Below are 26,418 nucleotides of genomic sequence, written 5' to 3'. Positions count from 1 at the left end.
ACGCACGGATATGGAATTTTTACACATGTTTTATATGTTTGGCATAGTATTTTTGGTACATTGTGATTTCACAAGGCTAGTGTTAAAACAGCTTCCACATCTAAGCAAAGAAAACAGCCTGCGTATTGGTCTGTCATGGTAGGGAAATAAAGGGATAATTGGTTCCAGCCATAGGTGTAGTTATTGTGGGTCCTTTAGGGTTGGAGCATTCATGATTGTGATAGAAACAGATGTCCCATAGATATGAGATGTCATTCTATGTTTATCTGTGGAATACGCAAGCTCATTGTATAGACTTTTATGACTGCAGTTACAAAAGTGTTCCTTAGACCAAGTTTTAACCTAATCAGTTTACTCTGGAGAAGGGCAGAAACAGTTCACATTCTATTATTTGTAAAGTTACCTGCTGTTTGTTTTCATTTTTTTTTTTGCTACACTCATTTTATTTGTATTTAAATGGTTTAGGCAACCTAAGCACAAATGTTCAAGTAAAGATGCAATAAAAACAAATTGCTTGATACTCATAAAGTCGCTGTATATCATGCACAGCAGTAAAACAAAAAAAAGCCCATGCATTTAACTGTTTTTAGGTTTTTTGCTTTTGATTTTTTTGAGACTTGCCTAACATGCATGTGCTGTAAAAAGAGTTAACAGGGAAATAACTTGAGATGATGGCTACCTTTGTTTAATGTCTTATAAGATTTTCATGAACAATCCAAGCATAATTGTTAAGAACGTGTGTATTAAGTTGATATAAGGAAAATAAAAATTTTATGAATGGGAAAAAATGAAGAAAAAAAAACCCTTTCTGATGAGACCCCATCCCACCCAAAATAAAAATTTTAAAAAAACTGTCCACTCAGGGTTAAAAATAAACACTTCTGGATAGTAGTCACAAGCATACTAGAGGGGCTTCTTTCTCACTGCTCTCTTTCCTCTCCAGAGGACTGCTAGGTGCAGCCTACAGAAGGGACATCAGGTGGATGACAGACAGGAATACATGTGCAGACATATTAATGAGGTAACATTTTCAAATACAACACATTACAGAACCAATGGATCAGTTGTCCAGAATCCCTAGATATCAAGCTGCTTCCTATGCGGTCCAAACCTGGGGGATGTGAACTTGTTTGTTCATTTTTTAATATGTTGATAACTGCATTACAATATAATTGGTTTCCTTTGTAATCCCACATATTTTATTTTATGGATTAAAAAATCATTCTGAGAAAGGGACCATAGGCTTCATCAGACTGCCAAAGGAGATCATGACACAAAAAGGGGTAAGAGTCACTTCTCTAAAAGCTATTACATGACAGACACTGCCCTCAAATGGTCATAAGATCATAAACTCAGAATTGGAAGTGACCTTAGAGGCCGTCTATCCCTTCATTTTATAGATAAGAAAATTGAGGCCCAGAGAAATAAAGTGATTTGCCCAAGGTCATATAAGTAGGAAGGGTCAGAAGACTGGTGTGAAGCATTTATTAAGCTCCTACCATGTACCAGGCACTATACTAAAAGCTGGGTCCACTGTACTCTCTCCCGAGTGACAAGGAAAGTTGATAAGCTCAGATCATCAGAAATCCAGATCAAGGTTAACTCCCTAAATGAGCAGTACTTTTTACCCCTGCTGGACAGCTCACCAACATGGCCCACCACGGGGCAGAAGGAGGGAGGGAAGGAAGGAAGAAGAGAGCAAGGGAGGGCATCCTTGTAACCAATCAGTATGATAGCCAGTAAACACTAATCTTGTATTCATTAACTCCAATTAGAACAGGGGATCTGGGACTGAAGAGCAGCTGCTGCAGAGCCTGGGACATAGGAAGTACCTCATAAAGACTTGTTGATTAAGAGAGAGTTTTCTCTCCTACATAGCTCTAGAGGACCTGGCCATAGCTGCTCCTGCTGGAACTGAGAGGCGAAAAACAGGGTGAAAGAACAAAGATATTATTAAGAATCTAAGCAACACTGTAGAAAACTGGCGGAATCAGGAGACTAGAAAATAGTAGTGATCTTGTTTCTTACCTCCCAGTGATATGCAGAGAGAAGGTCACACTTTGCATCACTTTTGTCTCATTCAATCCTAAGACTTGGATGCTTCTAATAGCATCTGAAACAAAGAATTTAACAATTGATCACAAACAGGTAGATTATGTTAGCAATAGCTGACCCTACTGTGAGGTAAACTAAAAAAAAAATTCTAATCTGATTCATTAGCATTGATCTTGGGGAGTGGAGGGGGGGGTGGGCAGGGAAGAGAAGATTTATAGTCCACAATTGTACCGATCTACAGGGGCCCTAAAAGATTCCTGGTTTGCACAGGCTGTACAGAGATGGGATAAAATAGGATGAAAGGCATGGTCAACATTGGATAAACCGTAAAAAGACAGTCATACTAACGGACTGTTGGTGGATTTGGAAATTGGTATTACTATTCTGAAAACCAATTTGAAACTCCAAAAGTAACTAGATTGTGCATTCCCTTTGACTCATGGTACTACTACTGAGTATATAACCCCCAAAGAAGTCAGATATAATAATAATAGTAATATAACAACATAACAGTGTAATATATGTAATATGAATATATATGATAGCTAGCATTCATATTGTACTTTAAGGTTTGAAAAGTACCTTACAAACATCTCATTTCATCCTCCCAACAACCCTGGGAGGTAGGTATTATTATCATCCCCATTTTACAGTGGTAAAGAAGCTGGATTTGGGGGATTTTGCAAAGCAAAGCTATCTGTTGTTTATCTCAACCTATGTTTTTGCATTCCATTGGTGCACTGGCTCTCATAACAAATATGCTTTCCTTTTGATTTCTAATTTGTTTTATTTCTGCTTGGTTTCACTTTCTAGTTTTCCCAAACAAGTAAAGTGCAGTTAAATTGTCCAGCACTACAATGGAATAATTGCTTAAGGCAGCAATACCTCCTCTAGATGTTATTTCTGTGGTGTTGTTCAGCCTTTGTTTTCGAAGAGGGCCAATGACAGGCCAATGCCTGGTGACATATTGACTTGCGAATGGATCGGATTTAGGTGAGGCAGTGTTTGCTCAAAGTCATCAGGCTTATTCTCTCTCTTCCTGGGTCAACGAAGTCCAGTGGCAGGACCAAAGTCAAGATGATCGGCGATGGCCCAGGATGCAGTGGATCACCTTGAGGTCTTTGACGCCTGACTAAGCCCTCCACAGCATCTGCTTCAGTCCTCTCCACGGCAGTTGGAACTAACTGTTCTCATATGCCCATTCCACTGGGGAAAGTCTTCACACCTCCCTAACTCACTGCCAAGCCTGAGGCCTGTTGTTTGCCCTCAACCTGGTTTAGCTTGTCTGCCAAAAAGGTTTACCAGGGTGTGGTCGCTGCACATGCTACAGCTTCTTAGACACCAAAGGTGGCTGAGCAGCCCTGAAAAGTCCCTCACACCAGAAGTGCTAGTTTTCCTGAACATCCCACCCATCCCTGTGTACCTCTGTACAATACAGGGACTTTTCCTCCTTATCTTAGAAGCCAGAGGGAACTCCTGAAGTTTAATAAGCAGAGTAATAACATAATCAGACCTGTGCTTTAAGAATTTCATTTTTGCAACTGTGTGAAAGATGAGCTGGAGATGTTGGAGGCAGACAATCCAATTAGGAGGCTAAACCAAGTCCAGGCAAGTGGTGCTAAGTTCCTGTACCAGGGTATCAAGTCTGCCCACTTGCAACCTACCCAATTGGTCTAAGATCACACAGTGAGCCCCAGCGCAGCTGGGAACTAAACCTAGTCCTAATTTCTAGGCCAAGGTTCTTTCCACTAAAACAAGTTTAACTCAGTGCCTATTCTGTGCCAAGATTCTTTAAGGGTCCTAGTCCTGCTTCTACTAGTAATTCACTGCATAACACTATCTTCATCTTTGGGTGTCAAGCCCTAGCTGACAGAAGTGACTCCATTTTGTCCATTTTGGATCCTATGTTCCTATGTACCCAACAACTGACTTTAGGGATAGGAATGCAAGGTTAGCAGAGTTATCAGTTTAGCAAATTTCATAATCCCAGGGTGTAAGGTTAGCAAACTTGACTAATCACAACATCCTTGTGGTCAAAAAGGGGGAGTTGCAGTCCAGTACACCTTCTGACTGAATGCCCCTAAGCTCCCTTTCCTACTCAGTTCTTGTGATTCTGACCAGCAACCATAATCAGATACAAGTGCAGGGATCTGGGAGATCCGGGCTCTCAATTGGAGTACCAGCCTGCTGTATGCCCAAACCACTGTCATCATTGTGTTCTTGTACATCTGAAGGCTGAGGGAACCACACACTTACTTAAATGCCTGTGAGTAATCAACTCACGATCCTTCGAGGGCTTAAGCTCCTTCTCCGTATCTTTTCATCCACAAATCCCTTATAATCTTCATGGAGTAGAAGGTAGGGGAGGGTGTTACAAAAGGGATTCAGGCATGGGATACACTAGATGGCCTCTAATGGCTCTTCCAACTCAAATGATACTTGACACAGAATTCAGCAGGCATTATCTCTCTAACTGCAGCCTCACATACCTTCAGCCCACTTGGTTTGATGAGTACTGTTGTCAACTTGCATGAAAACAGCAATATCTGACATTCATAGAGCTATTTAAGGGTTGCAAAGTACTTTACAAGGAGGAAGCAGAGACTGGGTCTCCTCGCTCAGGCTGAAGGCACAACAGCCGTTTAGACATTTTCAGTCATGCTTAACTCTTCATGACCTCCTTTTGGGGTTTTCTTGGCAAAGATAGTGGAGTGGTTTGCTGTTTCCTTCTTCAGTTCATTTTACAGATTATAAAACTGAGGTAAACAGGGTTAAATGACTGGCCCAGGGGTCACACAGCTGTAGGAAGCCAGATTTGAACTCAGGTCTTCCTGACTCCAGATTCGGTGTTCTAACCACTGCACCACCTAGTTGCCCACTCATGAGTCTAATCCCAAAGATTAGAGGCTTTAATCTGTTCTTATTTTCTGACCTGGGCTAGTTTGTCCTTCCTTAGACAGCCTGGTAGCCCACTGATCTTAGGAGCTCATCATTTTGGTGCCAGACCTACTACAGATATATCAGCTTCAGCCCTACTGCAGCTCAGAACTCTTGGACTCAAGTGATTCACAGGCCTCAGCCTCCCCAGCATCAGGGATAATAGGAGTATACCACCAAGTCTGGCTCTCCATCGCTTCTCTGTAAAGATAAAAAAGTTTTATTGATGTCTTTTTTAGATATTGGCATAGTTTTCCTCATAATCCCTTTTTCCCTCTGAGAGAGCCATCCCAAAATAACAGAGTATTTTTAAGATGAGAGAAAGGAAAAAAATCAGCACAACTGACCAATATATTGAAAAAGTCTGAAAACAAGTGCAGTGTTTTGGGGACTTCCCACCTCTGGGTGAGGTGAGTCAGGGGTGTCTCTAATATCTCTTCATTTTTGAGCCGTGCTTGATCTTTATAATTTTGCAACATTCACTTTTTACTTGTGTGTGTATGTGTGCATGTGCATGTATATGTACGTGTGTGTGTGTGTGTGTATGTGGTTCTTTCCATTTACATCATCATAGCAATTGTGTCTGTTTAATTTTCTTGGCTCTGTCTACTTCACTCTGTATCAATTCATATAGAGCTTTCCATACTTCTTTGTATTCAACTGTGATTTTTTACAGCACTGTGATATTCCATTATTTATATACCACAATTTGTTTAGTCATTCTCCAGTCAATGGATATCTGTTTGGGTTCCAATTCTTTGCTTTCACAAAAAGTGCTGCTATAAATATTTTGGTGTCCCCATAGGACTTTTTTCTTATCAATGGCTTCCTTTGGGTATAAGCCATGTAATAGAATCTCTGGGTCAAAGGGTATGGACATTTTGTATGGACTTTATTTGAAAAATTCCATATTGTTCTCCAAAATAGTTGTACCAATGTATAGCTCCACCAACAAGCATCAGTGTGCCTATCATCCTCCAACCCTTCCAATACTGACTTGCCATTTTTGGTCATCTTTGCCAATTTGCAGGATGTGAGCTAAAACCTTAGACTTGACACTTCTCTTATTATTAGGGATTTGGAGCATTCTTTCATGTGGTTGTTAATACTTTGCTATTCTTTCTTTGAGAACCATTTGTTCATATTGTTTGACCAAGTGAGTTGTCTGGGATTAGGATTCTGGACTGTATATCAGATGCTTTAATGCATTATATCCTTCCTAAGTGGAGGATCTCCAATTTGTTAAATAGAAGATCATGCCAGGTGCGTCAATGTTGATGGTTGTTTTATCTTTCCTTGACTTATTTTCCAGGTCAATTATCTTTGATAGGAGATACCTTACATTTTCTTCTACTATTTCAATCCTTTGATTTTGTTCTAATATTTTTTGTTTCATGGAGTTACCGACTCTTAGTTGGTCCATTCTAATTTCTAGGGAGCCTGTTTCTTGGGTAAGTTTACTACCATCTATCCTAAGATAGTAATTTTTCTTTCAGGTCTTCCCTCCATAGCTTTCCTGTCATTTATAATCTCCTGCTTCTTTTCTTCTAGGCATTCTTGTAGTCCTTATAGCCAAGTCATTTTTTTCTATGAGACTCGGTTGTAACTGTGGTTTTATCACTTCTTCTGGGTTTTTCTTTTGATCTATTTTTGAGCCATAATATGTATTTTTTTTCTTTTTAAAATGTTATATATATATTTCTTGGGGCATATTTTGATTTCTGAGTTTTCTCCCTCTTTTCCTCATTTCATCCCAACCCCATATTAGAGAAAGCCAACATTTGATATGGATTTATATGTGGAACCATAGAAAACATACTTTCTCGGGAAGTGGACAGCATTTTCCTTCATAAAGCCTTTGCAGTTGATTTGAATATTCACATTACTCAGAATAGCTTGGAAATTCACAGTCACTCTTTAAATAACACTACTGTTACTATATACAACATTCTCTTGGTTCTGCTTGTTTCCTTCTGCATTATATCACGCAAGTCTTTCCATATTTTTCTAAAATCAACCTGCTCCTCATTTCTTATAGCACAGTAGTATTCCATCACAATCACACACCTAACTTATTCATCCATTCTCCAATTGATGGCCATCCCCTCAATCTGCAGTTCCTTGCCACCACAAAAGAGCTGCTATAAATATTTTTGAACATGTAGGTTCTTTTCCTTTTTCCCTGATCACCTTGGGAAACAAATCTAATGGTGATTTTGCCGGGTCAAAGGGTATACACAGTTTTACAACTCTTCGGACATAATTCCAGATTGCTCTTCAGAAAGGCTGGATCAGTTGACAGCTCCACCAACAGGGTATTAGTGCCTCAATTTTTCCACATCCCCTCCAACATTTGCTGTTTCCCCCTTCTATCATTTTGGCCAATCTAATAGATGTGAGATGGTACCTCAAAAATGTGTTGATTTTCATTTCTCTAATCAACAATGATTTAGGGCATTTTTTCATATGACTATAGATAAATTTGATTTCTTCTTCCAAAAACTGCCTGTTCATATCCTTTGACCTCTTAATATTTCTTTATAGTGCCTCGTACCTTCATTTGTTTATTCATATCTCTAGCTTTAATTCTTGATTTGGCATTTAGTGTCAGCACCAGGCTTTTCCCTCTCCCATGGTGGTGGCCCAAGTTCTGTTTGGTCCTGACCTTGCGTTCCTTGGTTCCTGCTGGTTCTTTTGCTCTGTCTACCCTTAGAGTGCCAGTAGGCTTCAGGGTCCCTGATTGGATTTTGCAGTTTGAATGCCATGTATCTTAAAGGAGGAAACTGTAATCTGGGATGTGAAAGGAAAGGAGCCCTATTTTAGATTTAACCAGTTAAGCCATATGATCTAAGTGATATAAAATGGAAATGAAAATAGCTCCATAATTCTCGGATTATTAAATGTGGTAATTAGAGTCTATACATTTTTCTTTATACTTTATAACTGTCTCTGTCCAAGTAAGTGGATATGGGGCAACGTAGGGAATCTAGAAATTCCTAAGGAAGGTGTTGTTTTCATAATCCTAGTATTTATATTTTTAGGTTTATTATTTCATATGCTATAGAAAAGAATGCTTGTGGTATTTATAATACAAAGGCTCCTAGGGGACCTATATCTCACAATAGTATTCCTTTTAAGTAACAATTTCCATCCATAAGAGGCAGAATGAAACAGTGAGCAAAGAGCAGAGTCTGAGTGGGTTCAAGTCATGTGACCCTGGGATAGTCCCTTAACCACTCTCTAAAGCTCTAAGTTTCAGAACAGTGGCTAACCTGCATTAGTAGAGGGAGGTTCTTTACTAGGAGTTCCCTAAACCAATGAAATCACAGAATTTGCTCCAAACTACTGATACTAAAGAAAATGCAAATCATAACAATTCTAAGGTTTCACTTTACACCTAGAAAATTGGCAAAGATGACAAGAAGTAGGAACAGCTAGGTAATACAGTGGATGGAGCCCTGGACCTGCAGCAAGGAAGACCTGAACCCAAATTTGACCTCACACATTTACTAGCTGTATGACTCCGGGCAAATCATGTAACCTTTATCTGCCTCAGTTTCCCTATCTGCAAAATGGGGATAATAAAAGCACCTACCTCCCAGGGTTGTGAGGATCAAATGAGATCATATTTGTAAGGTTCTTTACAAATCTTAAAGCTGTATATAAATGCATGCCTATTTATTTTATTATTTAAATTTTTATTTATTTTATTTATTTTTTATTTTAATTTTTATTTATTGTTTTTATTTTATTATTTAAATTATTATTATTGCAATCAACATTATACTAACAACATTATACTAAAGTTAATTCTGGGAAACAGCATGATACAGATGAAGGAACATTGGATTTAGAGTCAGAAGATCTGGATTTAATTCAATTTGCTTAACGCTCAGGGCCTCAGTTTCCTCCCCTGTAAAATTGGACTAGATGACATCATCTAAGGTCCTTTTCAGCTCTAGATCTGCTCTTATGATATGGATGGCTGTGTTGCCTTAGAGTTATATGGGACCAGATTTCAGATTCACAGTCTATTAAAGAGTTAGAGAATTAGTCTCTTGTTTTCTCTTTTTCTTTCTCTCTAGAGATCACCTTCATTAATTTTCTCTTTCCATTTCTCTTTCTTTCTTAGAGACCACCTCTTCCAAAACCCTCAGGATTGGTAGCAGGACAGAGACTACAACTTAAGACTCTTCACTCCAAGCTTTGCTTTTTCAGTCAAATTGTTCAAATCTGGCCTTCTGAGATGGTTGAGACCTACTGGTTGATGCCCTGGTCTTATGACTCAGCATAAGCAGCTGAACAGTAAACTGCTAAATTCCCTAATGGCCCAAGCTCAACCACCCCAGGATGGGAAGCCTGACAGCTTGCTCCTAGGAGAGTCTGCATTCAAAACATGCTGTGTGGGCTTATCCCCTCCAATGGAGGAGTGACAGGGGGAGGTCTAATTGCACATTCCATTCCCCACCTGGGTGCTTTTGTGAGGGTCTCCCAGATTTGGAATGTTCTCTCCCTCATCTCTGTTTCTTATTACAATCTTTAGCTTCTTTCAAGGTTCAGCTCAACTATCACCTCCTACCTGAGGAATTCCTGATCTCCCAGTGTTTAATGCTCTATCTAAACTCCTTATAACATCCACGAATTGTTTCTACTTTCCTTCTCTGGAGCTACACAGAACAAGTTCGTAAATTTCAAGAACAAACCCAATAAGCTTCAGTTTCTCTCATGCAACACTCACAATCCCCAAGTGAAGCTGCATTCTGTGTACATATCTAGGAATACTTGCCTTAGGTCAGTCAGTCCATAAGCACTATGTTCCAGGCCCTGTGTTAAACCCTGGGGATAAGAAGAAAGGCAAAAGACTGCCTCTGCTCTTGAGGGAGCACAATCTAACGGGAAAATTAACATGCAAACAAACATGTATGAACAAGCTGGGTAAACACCACGATTGCTGCCTTTAGTTAATAAAATGACTGACAGAGCGTGGTACCTTATAGTGTGAAATGCAGAGTCACTTAAACTTATCAATGAGCTACATAATTCAAGTAAAAAGGCTTTATTTAACAAATACTACCTATGGGAAGGAGCAGCTAGGTGGCGTCATAGAGCACAGAACGCCAGGCCTGGAATCAGGAAGACCTGAGTTCAAATACAGCCTCAGACACTCACTAGCTATGTGACCCTGGACAAGTCACCTAAAACCCTTTCTGCTTTGTATTTCAACAGTAAAATGACTTGCAGAAGGAAATGGCAAACCACTCCACTATCTTTGCCAAGAAAACCCCAAAAGGGGTCACAAAGAGTGAGACTTGACTGAAAATGACAAACAATATATGGGGAAGGAAGTATAACCCTAAGCACAATTCACTTATTTTTTTTCTTTTTTTTAAAGTTATATATGTATCAGTACAACATAATAAAGCCTGATGGTAAAATATATATATGTATATACATATATATATGTGTGTGTGTGTGTATTTGTGTATAGATACACACATATATGCATACTATATCTATACATACATATACATACATATATACATACACACGCTCGCGCGCGCACACACACACACCCATTCCCTATCTCTTGAAAAAATCCTCCCTAGTTTTCATCATCTATCCATCCTTCCTCTCTTCCTCAGCCAAACTTCTTGAAAAAGCTGCCTTTACACAGCCTCTTAATTCCATTCCTTTTATCCTCTTCCAAACCTACAGCAATCTGGCTTCCAGCTTCAACAGAAATGGTTCTTTCTGAAGTTACTAATGCTATTGTAATCACCAGATCTAATGATTTCTCATTCTGCCCCTTTTGGGGTTTTCTTGGCAAAGATACTGGAGTGGTTTGCCATTTCCTTCTCCAGCTCACTTTACAGATGAGAAAACTAAGGCAAACAGGGTTAAATGACTTGCCCAGGGTCACATCTAGCTCTCTGGAACATCTGACTGTTCAATACTCTATCTTTCTAGATACACTCTTTTCTCTATGTTTTTTGGCCATTTTTTTTTTTTGGTACTCTACCTGTCTGAGTACTCCTTCTCAGGCATATCACGCCCATCCATACTGCAGGTATATTTCCAGTCTCTGTTCTATCTTCCCTCACCCCGTGACCTCATCAGTCCTCATGGGATTAATGATCCAGCCCTACTCTCAATCCTGAGCTCCCCAGTGCCATATCACTAACTGCCTACTTGACATTTTGGACTATTAGTCTTATAAGTATCTCAAGCTCAATTGATTATCCCCAAACAGATCTGATTATCTCTCCCTCTCCCCAAACCTACACACCTCTTCCAAATTTCCCTGTGTCTTTCAAGCCCCTTATTCATGAACAAATGGGGGAAGCCCCATTGGGAGGGGGAGGCCTCTCTCAACATATCCCTTGATTCCCAGCACTCAAATGTACGCTCAAAACTTGCTAAGAATAGCCTTCTTCTTTCTCTATTTGGTTGAGATTTGATCTTGCTCCTGAGTTAAGGGTCTCATTTACTCTTGCATATTCTGTCAACTAGTCTAATCTACAATAGCCATATTTCTACATACCCAATTTCTATTTACTGTTTACTTAGATAAATGTGTTTGCTCTCTAACCAAGGCTGTCTTTTGTGTAACATGGTAACACACATTTGACAAGATGGAACTTAACTGGCTGTAACAGTAATTAAGGTGGGACTTTTTGCTGTTGACCTTTAATGATTTTGGCCTTTGTTTGAATGGGGCAGATAAAGTGGGATGTTTTTGTATTTCTCAGCACTGAGACACTTGGGTGTCATTGATTTGTATCTGATGTGATATTGGGGGTGGGGAACTTTTCCATGCCCCGCCTGGGTGAGGTCTGGGTCCTCAGGGCCCTGAACAGTATATATGAGCGCAGAGGTTAGTGTTCTCTCTAGGAGCTCTGAGCCACAGCAGGTGACTCTGGGCCAGCCGCTGTAATGAGCTCCCCAGCTGAACGCTCAGATGTTGATAACTACAAATTGTATTTGGTCTGTAATTTAGGGTGCTGTATTTTTCCCCCTGAACTAAGTAAATGATAATTGTATGCTGGATTAAAGTAAGAATGTTAACCTCTTAATGTTGCTTTCCTTAAGTAAAGCAGATCAAAAGGACTTGTGTTGGCAGCTTTCTGGGTGCTGGTTGTTGGTGGATCTTACATCCCCACACAAGCTGCTAGCAAGATTGTTCATACACTGGCTGAGCATAAGCTATCTATTAACCTTTCTTTTAAAGGAAACAAGGAAAATGGTTGACCCTATGGGTCCTGTTAACGCTCTGAGAACTAGCTCCTCTTTGACCAGACCTCTTCCTCCCACACATATATTTTATACATACAGGCACATTGTCTCCTCAGTTAGAAAGTAAGCTCCTTGAGGGCAAGAATTGTTTTATTTTTTGACTTTGCATCCTTCATTCTACCTCTGATGCTGTTTCAACAATCCAGCTAGCAGCCACTGTGGGGGGTGTAAAATCAACAACAACCAGCTCACAGAACACTGCAAAAGCCCAGGCTTTTTTGATCTGCTTTACTAAGGAAAGTAACGTTAAGGGGTTGACAAGTTTACTTTAATCAGCATACAAATATCATTCACTTAGTTCAGGGGAAAAAGCCAACACCCTGAACTTCAGAGCAAATACAAACAAATTACAAACATCGACAGACAGACCAAATACAATTCATAGTTACCAACACCTAAGTTCAGCCCGGGAGCTCATAACAAGGGCTGGCCCAGAGTCATGCGCACCACCACTGCTTGTGGGTCAGAGCTCCGAAAAAAGAGAAAGCCAACCCCTGGTTTATATCTTTTTCAGAGTCAAGGGTGAGTCACACATGCGACCTAAAATCGTTACAAAGATGCAACTTAAACCCACGTGGTCTAAAAGCCTCTGGTGTCACAAACATTTCACTCAAACCCATTTAAACTAGGCTTTTCCTTGAGGCTAGGACTCCTAATTTGATCAAGAAAATAAAGGCCAAACTCTTCAAGGGCACTTGGTTGAACTGAGTGCTAAGAGACCATATTGACTGCCAGCACAGTTGCCCTGCCTAATTTCAACTCTCAGGAACCAGATGACCTTCCCAGGATAAGCTCATCACTTCTAACCTCATCACCATGCTTCTAATTCAAACCTCGGGAGAGCTAGAGGGTGGAATGCCAAACTCCTCCCAATCCCTTCCTTTATAGAGGGCAGAAACTGGACTCAGCTCATTCCACTCTACATCTGCTGCTCTTCTGAAGGAGGTGTCATTCAGTATTGACCCATCCCCATCTCCTTTCATATATTGTCTCCCCCCACTAGATTGTAAGTTCCTTGAGGGCAGAGGCTGTCTTTCATCTTATTAGTTGAATCCTGGGAGCTTAACACAGTGCCTAGCACATCGTAGGTGCTTAATAAAGGTTTATTCTGGATGGTTGTTCATCCTTGTTTTCTAAGAGGACCAATGACATCGTGGGGTGACGTCTTAAGTTGTACACGAATTGGATTTAAGTGAGACAGAGTTACACAAAGTTGTCAGCCTCACTCTCTCTTCCAGAGTCATCAAAGTCCAGTGTCAGGACAAAAGTAAAGTATGATTGGCAATGACCTGGGATGCAGTGGTTTACCTTGGCATCTTTAATGTCTGACCAACCTCTAAGCTCTCTCTCTAGTACCTGCTTCAGCCACCTTCATTGCCGTTGGAATAATCTGCCCATTCAACCAGAGGAAAGTCTTTACATGCTTGGGATAGATATCCCCCTGATTCACCAACAGAGTTGCATGTCATTTACCCTCAACCTGGTTTAGTCCATCTGCCTAGATGGTTTACCAAGCAAGGCATGGCCACAGTGCATGCTACAGCTTCTTGGGGCTCTAGGTGAGAGTGGAGTGGCAGTGGACACCAAACGTAGACAAGCAGCCTTGAAAAGGTCCTCACACCAGAAGTGCTCATCCTCCTTGAACACCCCAGGGTTTACTGACACATGGTAGATGATTAACAAATGTGGGTTGGTTGATTTGTTAAGGAATAAATTCATCACAAGTGTAAAACTGAAAATTTATAAGGGCTTGTACAACTGAACCTAGTAAACATTTATTAAGAACCTATTATGTGCTAGGCTTTCAGAAAACAGAGATAGACTCTACCCTCAAGACCCTTATATTATCTGTATCTCTCTTAACAGTGCAGGCCCAAACTGTCCAAAAAGGGTTACAGTTGTAGAAAAAAGGAAAAGTCTCAGTATCAGTCAATGAAAAGGAAGGAATAAAGACAAAATTAAGACATGAGAGCTGGCAACTCTCTATGGGAAAGAAAAGTCACAGAAGAGATGTCAATCTGGTAGTCATTAGGAAAACAGAATGGAGTTCTTCAGGGACATTTGCAGGAGAGCAAGGAGAGAGGGAAGAAAATAAATTAAAACAATAAGATATTAAAGGCAGGTTGCATGAATAGAATCTAGAGATCACAGTGGTACAAGCTGAACAAAAGTCAGGAGCATGTTAAAATAGAACACACTCAACATTAACCAAAGCCTTGCTTAGGTTTGAAAGTGGGTAAATGTATCAATGATTTAACTGACAGTAGTATTTCTTATTGGGCAGCTAGATGGCACCATAGTGCACACAGTGCCAGGGCTACAGTCAGGAAGACTCATCTTTCTGAGTTCAAACCTAGCCTCAGATACTCATTAGCTATGTGACTCTTGGCAAGTCACTTAACCCTGTCTGCCTCAGTTTCCTCATCTATAAAATCAAGCTGGAGAAGAGAATACCAAACCACTCCAGTATCTTTGCCAAGAAAACCCTAAATGGGGTCACAAAGAGTTGGGCATGACTGAAACAACTGAATGACAACAACAAACATTTCTTATTAGGATAGTGAAACAGCCTGGTTAAAAAAAAATTACAACTCTGCCTATTTCCTAGATACTAACAGTACCTAGGAAAAGAGAAAGGGAAAAGAGAAAAGAAGATTAGAAGGGGGAAAATAGAGACATTTCAAACTTGTTTGTGAATTGGATTTAATTGAGGCAGAGTTGTTGCACAAAGTCATCATTTTACACATAAAGAAACTGAGGCAAACAGGATTAAGTGATTTACCCAGGGTCACACCACTAGTATGTGTCTGAGGCTGGATTTGAATTCAGGTCTTCCTGATTAGAGGTTCAGCATTCTATCCACTGACTGACTGACTTCTGACTATATTTTTATTCTGAGCCCCCAAAACTGTATGACAAAACTTTGAAATGCCTCATGCTTTTTTTTTCCACAATGTATTTGTCAAAGTGGATTTTTCTGCACTGGTTGCACTGAAATCTAAATAATGAGACAAGCCGGATGTGGAAGGAGAGGCCTAAAGTTGAAATTTTTAATGTTTCAACCATAATCTCAGTTTCTGAAATCTGAAGTGACATCAGCTTTCTCATTCAGTGACTCAGTATGTCTGCACACAGACCTCCTGCAGACTAAATAAAAAAGTTTTGTCAATATTTGTATGTTAATTTTCAAATGGATGTAAATGTTATCATAATTAGTAACATACAAACTCACTACAAAACACTACTGAATTCATAAAGCCTTTTTTCATCATGTTTTCATATTAATCATAGAACTATTATCATTTGGAGGCAGTGGTCCATGGAGTTTTTTACATTAAAAATAGAGCTGTTTTTATTGAATGATGAAGTTAGAAGTCAGGTTGCAGTGGCCTTAGGAGAGTGTAATAGGATAGAAAGTGGAAGTACCAAGTGTAGACAGCTTTCTCAAGGATAAATCCTTGGAGAGTCAGTAAGTCAATATACATTTATTAAGTGCCTACTATGTGCCAGACACAATGCTAAGTACTAAGGGATACAAAGTAAGGCAAAAGACAGTCCCTGCCCTCAAGGGGTTCACAATCTAATAGAGAAGAAGATACACACACACACACACACACAAAATGTGTGTGTGTGTGTGTGTGTGTGTGTGTGTATAATACGTTGGATGGGGAATACTAGGATCAAATGAGTCTTATTTTTTAAGAAAGGGCAAGATATGGGTATGTTTGTATGCAGCAAGGAAAGAACTAGTAGATAGGAAGAAACTGAAGATGGAGGAAAGGGAGAGAAGGAGGGGGGAGAGTGGGGGAGGGGGAGGAGAAGGAAAGGAAGAGAGAGAGAGAGAGAGAGAGAGAGAGAGAGAGAGAGAGAGAGAGAGAGAGAGAGAGAGAGAGAATGAATGATAGTGGAGATAATTTTCGAAGAAGAGAGGAATGAATAGGATCGATTATGCTTGCAGAGGCAATGAGAAGGAACCTCTTCATCTGAGACTTGCAACTGGACCTATACTCTGATTTGTCTGGTGCTGTCTTGTCATGTATGTAAATTCAATATGACCTTCATATGATTGGGAGTAGTCTGAAATAGGAGACTATCTGCATGCCATCTTAACACCCAGTCAATTCAGTCACTATCTTTCCCCTTAACCTAGCTGTCCCCCACCTTCTCTCAATGGTGCCATCGTTCTATCACCCACCCAGTCTCAAAACCTTAAAATCATTTGTGTTTCTTCCTTTCTCCTCTTTCACCCACAACTAATCAGTCACCAAGTTTTTGTAAATTCTGCAGTATCTTTGACATATTTCCTCTTCTTTTCACTTCTCTGCCACCACTCATATCTTTGTCACCTGAACTACTGTAACGGTCTCTTAATTGCTATGCCTACTCACTCTCTCTCTCACTACCTCATACTCAAGGAGATCCCTCTCAATGGAATGGAGTTATGGGCAGTGACTAATAACGATAATAATAATAATAATAATGAGCATTTATATGCTTTAAGGACTTTTGCAAAGCACTTTACAAATATCATTTAATTTGATCCTTACAACAACCCCTGGAGATAGGTCCTATTATTATCCTCTTAGGTTTTCTAAATTCCAGGTGTAAGGGGGAGGTTAATTGAAGGTGAGAATAAGTCTTTGAAATCACCCCATCCTATTTAAAATAGGTGTCAAGATGTTAAGCTCTAATACCTTAACTAGGGGAAAATACTTCTCTATTGAATCAACTAATTATAGACTTTAAACTAAGCACAAAAAGGCTCCTTGATCAACTGTCACGACATTGCACAGAAAATGTGGCCAGGCCCAAGAAATCTAAGTACCTGGCAGCAGAGAAGAGCTCTCTAAATAAACCACAAGGAAAGGATCACTTTAAGGGGAGAGAAAAGTGTCTCTGCCTTACCATCCTCCCCTCATCCATCTCCTAACCAGAGAAAGACTTCAAGATTTTTGGAGGACAAGAGAATTTTGGACTTCCCATCTTCCTCTTAGCATCCCAGGACATCTGTGAATCACCCCTTTGTCACAGCTGCTCGCTAAGCTTTAGCTCATTTCCTGTACTGGCAGGAGTCTATGACACATTTTTGAGGGGAATTTTTTTATACCAGTTATGCCATCATAGTAAATGCTCTTTTCTAAATACTAAGTCTGGCTGATCGGCATCAAATGATAATCATGGTGGAAAATGATGGGGATGGGATCTGAACCCTTAAAAGAAAAAGCCCATGTCTTGGGAATCTGGACCCCAAAAAGGAAAAGTCCTTGGACTTTCCCCATGTGGCCCAGGTCCCTGGTGTTCACCTGGGGTACCTGGTCCTTCCCAGTTAATTCTTTCTTTGTAGTCCTCATTGTCTGCTCGTGGCCCCAACCCTAGACTTCCAGTCATTGATTCCATCTAGACCCGTTCTCTGTTCAGTGTTCTGCATCAAAGGTCCATCTTGCCTCCATTAAAATGCTCAGATTCCTTAAGAGTCTGGCCAATAGGGCAGATTCTTAAAATCTCGCCCAACCCAACTGGTGTTCTAATAACCGTTGTCTCTGGCTGAAAGAAGGCTTGAGTCAAATTCATTTGAGGCAGGACCCGTGTCATTTGCCCTTGAATTTTGGGGGTTCCAGCAATCTTAGACCTCAACAGAAACTATTCTAGCTGGGCAGGAGTCAGGAGGACCCGAGTTCAGATCCAGCCTCAGACACTTGACACTCTTACTAGCTGTGAGTGAGTTAAGTTAACCCCAACTACTCTGCCTTCCCCCCTTCAAAAAAAAAAAATCAGAAGCTACACTAACAGAGGCTTGTGAACGATAACATTGGAAAAGACACCCATATCCTCCAAGGGTTGATGCTAGAACCCTGAGGAAGCAGTAGCTGAGTCTTGGGACTCCAAGTCCTAGTGTGAATGGAAGTTTGGGAAAGTAACTCCAGAACATAGGCTACACCGGCAAACCCGACCACTACTTATTATTCCCCAAACTCTATACACAATCACTCACCTATATGCATTGACATAAGCTTTTCGTATACTCCTGGAACATACAGCCTCTTCATTTCTGCCTCTTAAAATCCATATCTTCCTCCTATTGAAGCAAGTCTTCTTTGATTCCTTTAGTTATCAGTGTTATTTTCTTCCACTTGTTTTCCTACAGCACTTTCCCTTTCCCCTCTTCGACCTCTCCCCTCCCTTACCCCCAATTTGCTTTATTATAGATATCTGTAAGCATCTTGTATATTGTTCTTTCAGATCAAAGCCCTTAAGCTTTTTAAAGCTCTTTTGGAAATGCATCCTCCCTCAGGCAGATCCCCACGAAGTTGCTGAGGGGCATGGATTCTTGGTTCGTTTGTGTTTTTTCCTATTAAGAAGTTAACCTGCCTTTCTCCTTTTAGAGTCCCTGCTAGAAGAAGATCTTCTATCTCCAGCAGATTTTTGCCTCGGGTATCCAGAAATCTAGGCCTCTGGGCTGCATTCTTTCAGGTAGCTGATGCCCCCCTCGCACTTAATCTTTTCTCAGAACTCCACTTCAGGGGCAGTTAGGTGACACAGTGTGACACTTACTGGTTGTGTGACTGGGCAAGTCACTTAACCTCTGTTTACCTCAGTTTCCTCACCTATAAAACGGGGATAATAATAGCACCTTCCTCCCAGGATTGTTGTGAGGATCAAATAAGTTAATATTTATAAAGCACTTAGCACAGTGCCTGGCACATAGTAGGTACGTAATAAATATTTGTTGCCCACTTCCTGGTCACAGCACTTAGCTCTCTCTGTGGGAGACCTTCTACTAGCTTATAGTGGGTATTCTATATACCTCCTGGCATTAATCTCCAAATGCTAGGCCAGGGGTGGGGAACCTGCAGCCTCAAGGCCACATATGGCCCTCTAGGTCCTCAAGTGTGGCCCTTGGACTAAATCCAAACTTCACAGAACAAATCCTCTTAATAAAAGGATTTGTTCTATAAAACTTAGTCTCAGTCAAAAGGCTGCACCCAAGAACCTAGAAAGCCACATGTGGCCTCAAGGACTTAGGTTCCCCATCCCTGGATATGTGGCGATCATCTATCTAAGAGCTCTCTTTCAACAAACTGCCAGAGGGTTAGGGTTCAGGGTCCCCTAGAAACTGGAAGCAAAGGAAAGCCCTCTGTCAGTTTACAGGGACCATGCTTAGCAGCATCTGGTACAGGTTATACATACAGGGGAGCAGTACATGGCAGAAACAGCAGATCCAAGAGAATAGCAGGTGGAGGATGCAACACATCCAGTAGACCAGTGTCCATTAGGGACAGCAAATCGAGGAAGGTCAGTGTGGCCAAGGGAGGTGCTGGTAGGGGGCAGGAACAGTTTGACAAAATTGCAGGTGTGTTTCTACAATTCGGCTAACAGCTGCTGTGGGGGTGAGAAACCAGCTCACAGAACACTGCAAAAGCCCAGGCTCTTTTGATCTGCTTTACTAAGGAAAGCAACGTTAAGGGTTTAACAATCTTACTTTAATCCAGCATACAAACATCATTCACTTAGTACAGGGGAAAAAGCCAGCATCCTGAACTTCAGAGCAAATACAAATTACAAACATCAACAGACAGACCAAATACAATTCATAGTTACCAACATCTGAGTTCAGCCGGGAGCTCATAACAAGGGCTGGCCCAGAGTCACGCAATACTCCTGCTGTGGATCAGAGCTCTGAAAAAGAGAAAACCAACCTCTGGTTTTATATCTTTTTCAGGGTCAAAGGTAAGTCACACATGCGACTCACCCATGTGACCTAAAATCATCACAAAAAATGCGACTTAAACCTGTGATCTAAAAGCCTCTGATGTCACAAACATGTCACTCAAACCCACGTAAACTAGGCTTTCCCTTGAGGCAAGGAGGTCATCAAGGACTCCTAATTTAATCAAGTAAATAAAGACCAAACTCTTCGAGGGCACTTGGTTGAATTAAGTGCTAAGAGCGATTTTGATTGCCAATACAAGGTGTAAGCCGAGCCTCCAAGGATATACTCTACCTAGCTATATGTGCTCCCCTTTCCTTCCCTCTGTGGATGGAGTATGTATATTTGCAAGAGAAAATGTTCTAGGGTTTAAGGAAGAAATATTGTTTTGCTATTTTTCTTACTGTGCCATTTCATTAAATGTCTTTGCTTTGTGCTAATTTATTCCTCTGGCTGATTATTAAAAGTAAACACATCAAAGGGGAAAGGCGAGTTAGGGTTTTGGGTGCCACACGGAGCCACAGTGTGCCTGGAACCCGGGACAGCCTTGTCTCAGGGACCTGGCCTGTGATCTGTATATAAAGGTAGGTTGGAAACAAGTTAAAAAGGCTTTAAATGCCAAAAGGGGGAGTTAAACACTATTAGACCTTGCAAATCTCTCCAGAGGACCTTGATAAATTATGCTTATAAAGTTATTTCCTTAGCATTCCTTAATCATATTCCCAAGGACTAGAAGGTTTAGATATTCTTGCAGACAGATTACAAAAATCTGCCAGTTTACAAACATGTTTTGTATACTAGCCAGGTGAATACCCTCTATTCAATACCAGCATAATCAGAGCCTATGTACCAGGTACAGTGCTAGGACCTTAGAAGATATAAAGACAAAAATAAAATAGTTTTTGTTTTTAAGGACATGCTATGGGGCAAAAAAATATGTACATATAAAAAGAAAAACAACATATGTGTGTTGTAATATAAATACTTAGATATAATAAAAATGAATAAAATAATATAAATGTACATATTTACTTTCTATGTGTTTCTTTTAGGGTAAGAGGGAAAACTAACAAACGTTGCGGGGTGGTCAGGAAAAGCCTTTTGCAGGTGATATACTTCAACTAAACTTTGAAGGGAACTAGGGATTCCAAGAGACAACAGGGGAGAGAAGGGATGGCATTCCAGGCATGGGATAAAGCCTGGGCAAGGGCAGGGAGGTGAGAGATAGAATATGGTACACAAGGAACAAGTAGAACAGTTCACGGATAATGTGGAATCATGTGAAATCTGTACATACAGACAGGTTGGAGCCACATTGCAAAAGACTTTCAGTGCCAACAGGGGGAGTTTTTATTTGATCTTAAAGGCAATAGTGCTTCTTGAGTAGGAGTGGGACTGGGGCATAGGTTATATTTTAGGAATATCAATTTGGCAGAATGATTAGAGAAGAGAGAGGCTGGAAGTGAGGAGAGCTATTATGCCTAGCTACTGCTCTATTCAGGTAACACAACGAAGGTGGTGATGACATATCATTGTGTACCGGATGCCTGAACAAGAAGACTTTGGTTCAGATTCTTCATCCGGGTTATCATCACCAAACCACACTCAACAGGCCGGCGTTGTATCTAATGTGCTGTGCCGGGTGCCCCAATCTCATTTATACCTAACAGTATCTTCTTTCTCAATCCAAGCCTGGTAGTGTGGTATGATGTGGTGTGACAGCTAGAGCTCCGGGAAAGAAGTCAGAAGATCGGAGTTCTAGACCTGGATCCAAAGCTCTTTGTTGTGTGACCTTGGCTAAAAGATTCTACATAGCTTCAGTTTCTTTGTCTGGTCTTACATTACTCCCACTATGTTACAGATTACCTCGGCTAATCCAGGAACCAGCCCGGACTTGGAAAAAGGTAGAGAAACCAGGACCAGCACTCAGCTGTACCAAAAAGGAAGGGGGAGCTGTAGCAAGCGACTGGCATGACCAGCTGTCTACAGGAGTGACCTAGACAGAAATGAAGAAGCACCTGGGAGAATCTCTAACCACTGTGATAGATTTCCCAGCATGGAGGAGTTGGTGTAGGTCCAGAAAAAGTGATACCGACTGGAGTCAATGGGAAGGCCAATGAGGCAATTGTCTTCCACGACTGGGCTAGCAAGCATGATGATTTCACCCTTAGTGGCTGTCTGGGTCACCTGCCTTGATAAATCACACTGGTCAGAGAAAACAGTACATGGTTTGTCCTGCTATCTCAAGCACAATTCAAATTTTTAAAAAAATTGTATCATTTTAGCCTGAGAGATACAGTCATTTTAGGTTAGAGTAAGTGATTGCCAAAGTATGCAATGGGAAGAACAACAAAAAATTCCCTAAATCTCTCTTTAGGACAACTTGCCACAACCACTATAATTCCTACCATGTCATATGCCTTTAAAAAGACTGCTGGAGCCACAGCTAGGGACCCAGGCAGCCTTTGCTGGGGAACCATCCAGGAGGCCTGAAATCACCATGATCTCTGGTATTCAATGGTTGTGCCAGGGGACCAAGATTGAGGCCCCCTGGAGCTTTCTAGCATATCTGAAGTCAACATGCTTTCTAGTACCCCTTAAAGGCAGTTCAGAGCCACAGCAGGGGACAAGCCAATTCCTGGTGGGAGGAAGCACAAGAGACAGAGATGAAACTGAGGTAAGCACCTGAGTTAGGCCACCAGTAGACAGAGGAAAAAGACAGGGCAGTAGAAGGTGGACCTAACATCTTGTCCCAGGGAGAAGGATCAGGAGCCAGCCACTCAATTCCGAGTAGCAGCACAATGGTAGAAGCAATATCCAGATTGTAGAGGGTGTAGAGAGGATAGGATCAGGCACTCTAACAGTGTGGCAGGGAAGTGAAGCCTGTACCTGACAGTTCCCTTCCAGGAGCTGAGGCTGGAGATGATTAAGCAAACTCTAAATATAATGAGGGAATATTATGGGTGAGAGAAGCCCAAGAGGTAAATCAAGAATATGAAAGTAACTCCACGAGAAGTATGAGGCAAAAAAAAAGAATGGCTTGGTCACAAGTACTCTAAAAGTGGATGAAAGAAATTTTAAAAAGGGATTTTTTTTAAGAAAATGAATTTTAAAAAAATTGGAAGGAGAATAACCAGCTTAAATCAGAAGAGGGAAAATATGACCCCAACAGTGTACTCTCTAAACAACAGAGTGGATAATTACTGCCCTCAAGGAGATCACAATCTAGCAGAGGAAAGATAACATATAAAAAAAAGATAAAGAGGGTAGAAGAAGGAAGAGTACCCTAACTCAGGGGGCATGACAAAATCCATCGGGCAGGTGGAAAATGAAGTGTCTGCCCTGGAACCCCTCCATACTCTACCTTCTTCAATCAGATGGAAGGAGGGACCCAAGGGGCAAAAGGGTACAGAGGAATTAAGAATTCCACCACTGGCTTGTAGCCATCATCCTGGGAAGCGTCTCATTTAGAGATGAGGCCTTGAAACTGCTTCTCCAGGTACTGTAGCTACACCTACCGAAGACCCAGAAAAGAAAGCTCTTGATACCAAAGTCCTTGGCATTGTTAAATGGTTCAACATCTGAAAATAATAGGACTTTGTCAAAATATATGACATTAAAGAAGAGACATTACCAGTTTCTTTGCCTCGGCAACCTAAGGACCATAGGACTTTTCCATATAACTTGAAGCTGGGACCTTCTATATGTGTTGTCTCCCTCATTAGAATACAAGCTCCTGGAGAGCAGAGATTGGTTTTTATTTTTTTCCTTTTTTTGTTTTTTTCCACTTAATAGTATTTTGTTTTTTCCATTGCCATGTAAAGATAGTTTTCAACATTCTTTTTTATAACATTTTGAGTTACAAATTTTTTTTCTCCCTCCTTCCCTCCCCTCTTTTCTGTAGGGCATGCAATCTGATATAGGCTATACATGTACAATCATATTACACATATTTCCACATTAGTCAAGTTGCAAAAGAAGAATCAGAACAAAAGGGAAAAACCACAAGAAAGAAAAAAAAAAGAGAAAACAGTATGTTTCAATTTACATTCAGACTCCATAGTTCTTTCCTTGGATGTGGATAGAATTTCCCATCATGAGTCTTTTGGATTTGTCTTAGATCACTGTATTGCTGAGAAGAGCTAAGTCTGTCAAAGCTGGTCATCACACAATGTTGCTGTTACTGTGTACAATGTTCTCCTGGTTCTGCTCTCTTCACTCAGCATCAATTCATGTAAGTCTTTTTTTTCTTTAAATCATTATTTAATATTTTTAGTTTTCACCATTAAATTTCACCAAAGTTTGAATTATAAATTTTCTCCCCATTTCTACCCTCCCCCCCCACTCCAAGATGGCATATATTCCGATTACTCCGTTCCCCAGTCAACCCTCCCTTCTGTCACCACACTCTCCCCCATCCCCTTTTCCCTTACTTTCTTGTAGGGCAAGACAGATTTTTATGCCCCATGGCCTGCATATCTTACTTCCTAGTTGCATACAAAAACTTTCTTTTTTGAACATCTGCTTTTAAAACTTTGAGTTCCACATTCTCTCCCCTCTTCCCTCCCCACCCACCTTCCCTAACAAAGCAAGAAATTCAACATAGGTCACATGTGTATCATTATGCAAAACCTTTTGACAATACTCATGTTATGAAAAACTATTTTTTGCTCCTTCCTATCCTATCCCCCTGTGTTGGTAAGCAAAATGGGCTCTTAGCACTTAGTTCAACAAGTGCCCTTGAAGAGTTTGGTTTGTTTCTTTTGAGTGATTTCAGTGTATTTCATTGAGCCTTACTAGGTGCTAAGCCCCAGGCCCAAACCCCTATTAGGTGTAAAACCTATGTGGGTGTGGATTGGTAACTAAGGGGGGGCCCAAGGTGGGGCTAACTCAGGGGAGGGCCTAGTTTACAAATGCATTTGAGTGATAGGTTTGGGACATCAGAGGCTCTTAGACCACATGGGTCTAAGTCGCCTCTTTGTGAAGATTTTAGGTCACGTGGGTGACTCACGCCTGACGATGAAAAAGATATAAAACCAGGAGTTGGCCTTGCCTTTTATGGAGCTCTTTCCCACAGCAGCGGTGGTGCGTGTGACTCTGGGCCAGCCCTTGTTCTGAGCTCCAGGGCTGAACCTAGATGTTGGTAACAATGAAATGTATTGGGTCTGTCTGTTTGTAATTTGTTTGGGGCAGAGACTCCGGGTAGCTGTAGCTAAGGAGTCCTCCAGCTCATAAACCCGGATGCTGAGACTTTGTTGAACTCTGGTAACTATGTATTGGCATTTGAATCAGACAAGGTCTTTCTGTTGATGTTTGTAATTTGTTTGCATTTATTCTGAAGTTCAGGGTGCTGACATTTTCCCCTGAACTAAGTGAATGATATTTGTATGCTGAATTAAAGTAAGCTTAACAACCCCTTTACCTTGCTTTCCCTACTTAAGCAGATCAAAAGAACCTGAGCTTTTGCAGTGTATTGGCAGCTTTCCGGGTGCTGGTTGTAGGTGGATCTTACACCACCACAGGAGCTGCTAGCCAGATTGTTGAAACACCCCCTTTATCCAAATTTCTCCCTTGACCCTGTACCTTTTCAAAAGTGTTTGCTTTTGATTACCTCCTCCCCCATCTGCCCTCCCTTCTATCGTCCCCCCTTTTTATCTCCTTCCTCCTTCTTTCCTGTGGGGTAAGATACCCATCTGAGAGTGTATGTTATTCCCTCCTCAAGTCAAATCCGATGACAGCAAGATTCACTCATTCACTCTCAACTGCCCCCTCTTCCCTCCCAACAGAACTGCTTTTTCTTGCCACATTTATGTGAGATAATTTACCCCATTCTCTCTCTCCCTTTCTCCCTCTCTCAATATATTCCTCTCTCATCCCTTAATTTGATTTTTTTTAAGATATCATCCCTTCATATTCAACTCACCCTGTGCCCTGTCTACATATATATACATACATATATATATATATACATATATATATATATATATACATATATATATATGTGTGTGTGTGTGTATGTGTGTGTGTGTTTGTGTGTGTGTGTGTGTGTGTGTGTGTATGTGTGTGTATTCCCTTCAACAATCTTAATACTGAGGTCTCATGAATCATACACATCATCTTTCCATGTAGGAATGTAAACAAAACAGATAAGCTTTAGTAAGTCCCTTATGATTTCTTTTTCTTGATTACCTTTTCATGCTTCTCTTGATTCTTGTGTTTGAAAGTCAAATTTTCTATTCAGCTCTGGTCTTTTCACTGAGAAAGCTTGAAAGTCCTCTATTTTACTGAAAACGCATATTTTGCCTTGGAGCATGATACTCAGTTTTGCTGGGTAGGTGATTCTTGGTTTTAATCCCAGCTCCACTGACCTCCGGAATATCATATTCCAAGCCTTCGATCCCTTAATGTAGAAGCTGGTATCTTGT

The 26,418-nt window shown here is 40.8% G+C and overlaps 1 protein-coding gene across 1 annotated transcript in view; it reads right to left on the bottom strand.

Annotated features, from left to right (window-relative positions):
* Positions 1 to 26,418, bottom strand: part of TMEM130 (transmembrane protein 130) — a 215,544-nt gene that overhangs the window by 13,712 nt on the left and 175,414 nt on the right. Inside the window, exon 2 of the mRNA XM_036748827.1 lies at positions 2,029 to 2,113. Coding sequence (XP_036604722.1) covers positions 2,029 to 2,113 — 85 coding nt within the window. The remainder of the gene's footprint in view (positions 1 to 2,028; positions 2,114 to 26,418) is intronic.

Source organism: Trichosurus vulpecula, chromosome 1 (assembly GCF_011100635.1).
Source record: "Trichosurus vulpecula isolate mTriVul1 chromosome 1, mTriVul1.pri, whole genome shotgun sequence".
Taxonomy (NCBI): domain Eukaryota; kingdom Metazoa; phylum Chordata; class Mammalia; order Diprotodontia; family Phalangeridae; genus Trichosurus; species Trichosurus vulpecula.
The sequence above is the reverse complement of the archived record's forward strand: the minus strand, read 5'-3'. Positions and strand labels throughout refer to the sequence as shown.